This window comes from Argentina anserina, chromosome 1 (assembly GCF_933775445.1).
Source record: "Argentina anserina chromosome 1, drPotAnse1.1, whole genome shotgun sequence".
Lineage (NCBI taxonomy): Eukaryota > Viridiplantae > Streptophyta > Magnoliopsida > Rosales > Rosaceae > Argentina > Argentina anserina.
The window spans coordinates 21,809,754-21,813,592 of NC_065872.1; the positions used below are offsets into that span (position 1 = coordinate 21,809,754).

At 33.1% G+C, this 3,839-nt stretch overlaps 1 protein-coding gene across 1 annotated transcript; it reads right to left on the reverse strand.

Moving 5' to 3' along the window:
* Positions 1 to 2,147: 2,147 nt before the first annotated feature.
* Positions 2,148 to 3,637, reverse strand: LOC126803929 (uncharacterized). Its single transcript, XM_050531668.1, has 3 exons — positions 3,619 to 3,637; positions 3,017 to 3,479; positions 2,148 to 2,889 (listed from the first exon to the last, which is right to left on the reverse strand). Exons 1-3 carry the CDS (start codon positions 3,635 to 3,637, stop codon positions 2,148 to 2,150), a joined length of 1,224 nt encoding a protein of 407 aa, XP_050387625.1.
* Positions 3,638 to 3,839: the final 202 nt, after the last annotated feature.

The window sequence follows — 3,839 nt, forward strand, 5'->3', positions numbered from 1 at the left end:
TTCATTTATTTTGTTATAAAGATCAATATTACGTACATTGCAATTATATCAATAATCTCGTCGATTAGAGGATAATTTAAAACTTCAATGAGCACATGCATATATAAGTTTTTCACTTTAACTTTAACAATGACTCTTAATTCTCATTGATCATTAGTTCTACATTATTAAACAATTACACATTTAAATATTTTAACATGCATTTAATTAATCAAACGGTATAACATAAAATCTTTGTACAAAGATAGGTTTGTCTTAATATACACAATTTAAAATGGCTGGAACCCGATGGGAGGTTAAGTCATCACGTCTTTTAGTCTACTTAAAATAAAGACATTGTCTCATAAGTCATAGCAAACTGATGTACATACGTATATATAAAGATGTACAACAATGTCACGATGATCAGTCAACCACCTGTTTATTAACAGTCGTTGCTCAGACTACAAATGTAGAGTAGCTAGAACATAAGAAAGTGATCTTGGTCGTCCATAAATGAAATGAAATAATTTTATTAAGTAGAGCACATACCATGCATTTAGATAATTCATTTAATGACAGACTCTTATTCCAATTATTCAAAGAGGCCTATGAAATAAAAATTGTTAAACATTATATTATTTGATCAAGTATAGTATATGTATCAATTAATCTCATACTTACCACAAGATTACGCTTCAACATCTCTATGCGCTTGAACTGTTTCATACGCCTTAGATCTTCTATATGCTTCATCTTCCTCTCATGCTCGATATAGAACTTAAAGAATAGACATACAATTCTTTGTAATTTTTTTTATTATGGTTCCATATCAAATTAGCAGACAAATTTCAATACCTTATCTAGGACACTTTGGTTCACTTGATGAATTGTTCTCCTACTCGTATATTAAACAACATTGATAAGTAGACACATATAATGGTATTTTTGTTGAAATTGTTTCAAGCACAATGAACAAATTTGTATCATAGTATATACCTAATTCGCAAAACTGTTTTCCATGTTTGTTTGATTTGAGATATTGTAGAAGTCTTCACTTCCTCCTCATCATTTTCGTACTGCAAGCTATAGTTTTCACATGTAAATACAATTAAATATGTTTCAAATATATATATTTGAATTGAAAGGAGATGCAAAATACATAATGCTCTTCTTTCTTTTTGTTCCACTCTTTGAGAATCAATTTTCTTAGATCAACATTATTCAATTGCACCCATATTCTTTTGCAGTGACTAGGTGAGTAGATTGAAATACCATCGATAATATTTTTTTTTTAGTTTGTCTTCCGTCAACTAGAGAAATACAATGAAACACATCTCCTGACGCCAGCATTCACCATTTGACTTCTTTTCTTAATTGGTAAACATCTTCCTTGGAGTGTTCCTATTTAAGTATTGTACGTTAAGGAGTCAACTCCACTCTTAAAAGCTCAAAATAGGCGATAACTTTTATATATTTTTATATAGAAAGGAGGTTAAGTAATTTAATAACAATGAAAATAAAAATGTAATAAACATAAACAATAGCATATAAACATTCATGCATGGACAAAGTAATGAATGAACACTATGCAAATATAATTTTATTTAATTTCGCTTACATTCTTTATCATTATAGTTTATGTAGTAATCGACAATGATTGTTTAATGACATAGAAGATGAAAAATAGCATAAAAATAGACATGGACAAAGTAATATATAAAACTTAACCAAACATAGCACCCATAAAAAAATGAAATGCTCACAAAAGCAACAAAGTGAACATAAAAACTGAAACTAACGAATGTCACTCATCATGGCAAAATTTATATTGTTCAGATTTGTAATTTTATCAGCTAAGTATTAGTGTAATGAAGATAAATTAATAAGTTCATACATACCTTATGAGATTGCACATTATCCGGAAGGAAGTAATATCTCTTTGTACACAACATTTGTTGTGAACACCCCTTCCTCGCCTTGTAATGACCCTTTCTTAACCAAAATTTTGGTGCTAGCCTCTGAAACTCCTCTTGATAAAGCCACGTACAATTGTCTATGACTAAACACATGATCAGGAAGGTAAACGCCCACATTTGGTATTGTTTGTCCTTGTGATTTGTTGATAGTAAGGGTAAAACTCAATTTTATAGGGAACTGCTTTCTTATCATCTGAAAAGAAGTCCAGAATTTTCTGGACTCTTTAATGCGATTCTTGGTAGGAAAACTCTTGTACCCGCAAATTCTCTAGTTAGAATCTCAGCATCAATGAGGTTATTATATAATCCACGACAAGTTAATCTTTTTCCATTGCACAACCCCATATGTGGGTCGATGTTTCTCAAAAACATTACGAGAGCCCCTTTCTTTATCGTTAACTGATGTAGCGGCATACTAGAAGGCGCAATTGAGTTCAAGAATTCTTGTTGATACAAATTCCTTGTGTCATCCTCCATTTGGTCAAAAGAGTATATGACTTGCTCTAGTCCTGGATGCCGTTGTATGATCATTTCCTTGAGCACATCAACATTACTATTCTTTGAAGTTATTATTGCCCTTTCAACCATATATGAAGCATCATTTATATGACAAACCACATCAAGAAACACTTCATTAACCAATTGGTTGATTGACACTTCACCCACCCAAGGTATGACCATCGATGGTGGTATTTGAATCATGTCTTCATTCACGGTTTGTCTTTCTCTTGAGAACTCATGATCATTAATAGATCTCATATTCAGTCTCAAACGAAGAATCATTACATCTTTCCAAAATGAAGCATTAACTAAACTGGCTTCAACGTGTTGAGACATCGTACCCTTAGGGACAACAGGAAGAACCTGTCGAAAATCTCCACCAAAAATCATCAACTTTCCTCCAACAGACAAATTTGAGCGTGTTACATCACTGAAAGTTTTATTAAGAGCATCAAAGGCATAGCGGTTCAACATTGGTGCTCATCCAAATAATTGTCGTTGATCTTCTTATCAAATCTGCTAAATTAGATTGTTTGCTAGTGTTGCATCTGGAAGACGCATCAACTTTTAGAGGAATGTTAAATCGAGAGTGTGCAATCCTCCCACCAGGCAGTATTGTTGCTGCTATTCCTGAAGTTGCAGTTGCCAACACGATATGAGTATTACTTCTGAAGCTTGCTCGCAATGCACGATATAAGTATGTTTTTCCAGTCCTTCCTGGACCATCAACAAAAAATATAGCATTATGATGACACTCAACAACAGATATTATTGTGTGATATGAAAAAACTTGATCCTCATTCAACTGATGAACTGCGTTGCGGTCCTGTTGAAAAATGGGGACAGAAACTTCATCTTGTATTACCCCCGATAGTGCTAGATCTTCACCATTATCTTCTGTCATCTCTAGCAAATCATAATCAAGAACAAATTTTTCATGTTGCAGTAGCAATCCATTTAAGTCCTGCAAGAGCCTATTTGTGATTTGAACAACATTTGTAGTGCTAGAAGAAGGATAATCTTCAATCATAAATTGAAAAAACTCATCCCATAAACCTCATACCCCATGAGGCTGGCAATAAACTTAAAGATGAAGGCATACGAATGCTTGAGGCCTCACGCAAACATTGTCGAATACTATCATTGTTTTCTAACAAACCTCGTTGTTCAGCCGCCATCTTAAATGTTGGTTGCAAAATATCATCTACTGTTCTCAAATTCTCATACGATGTAGGTCCTCGAACATGGTTTAGAAGAACACGTAAGTAGAATTTTTCTCCTTCAAACGAAGATATAGTATATATTCTACCAATTACCTTTTGATTATTATATCTTTCTTCCCATGTCTTACTTCTGCCATCCCATCTGAATCTTTCAGGA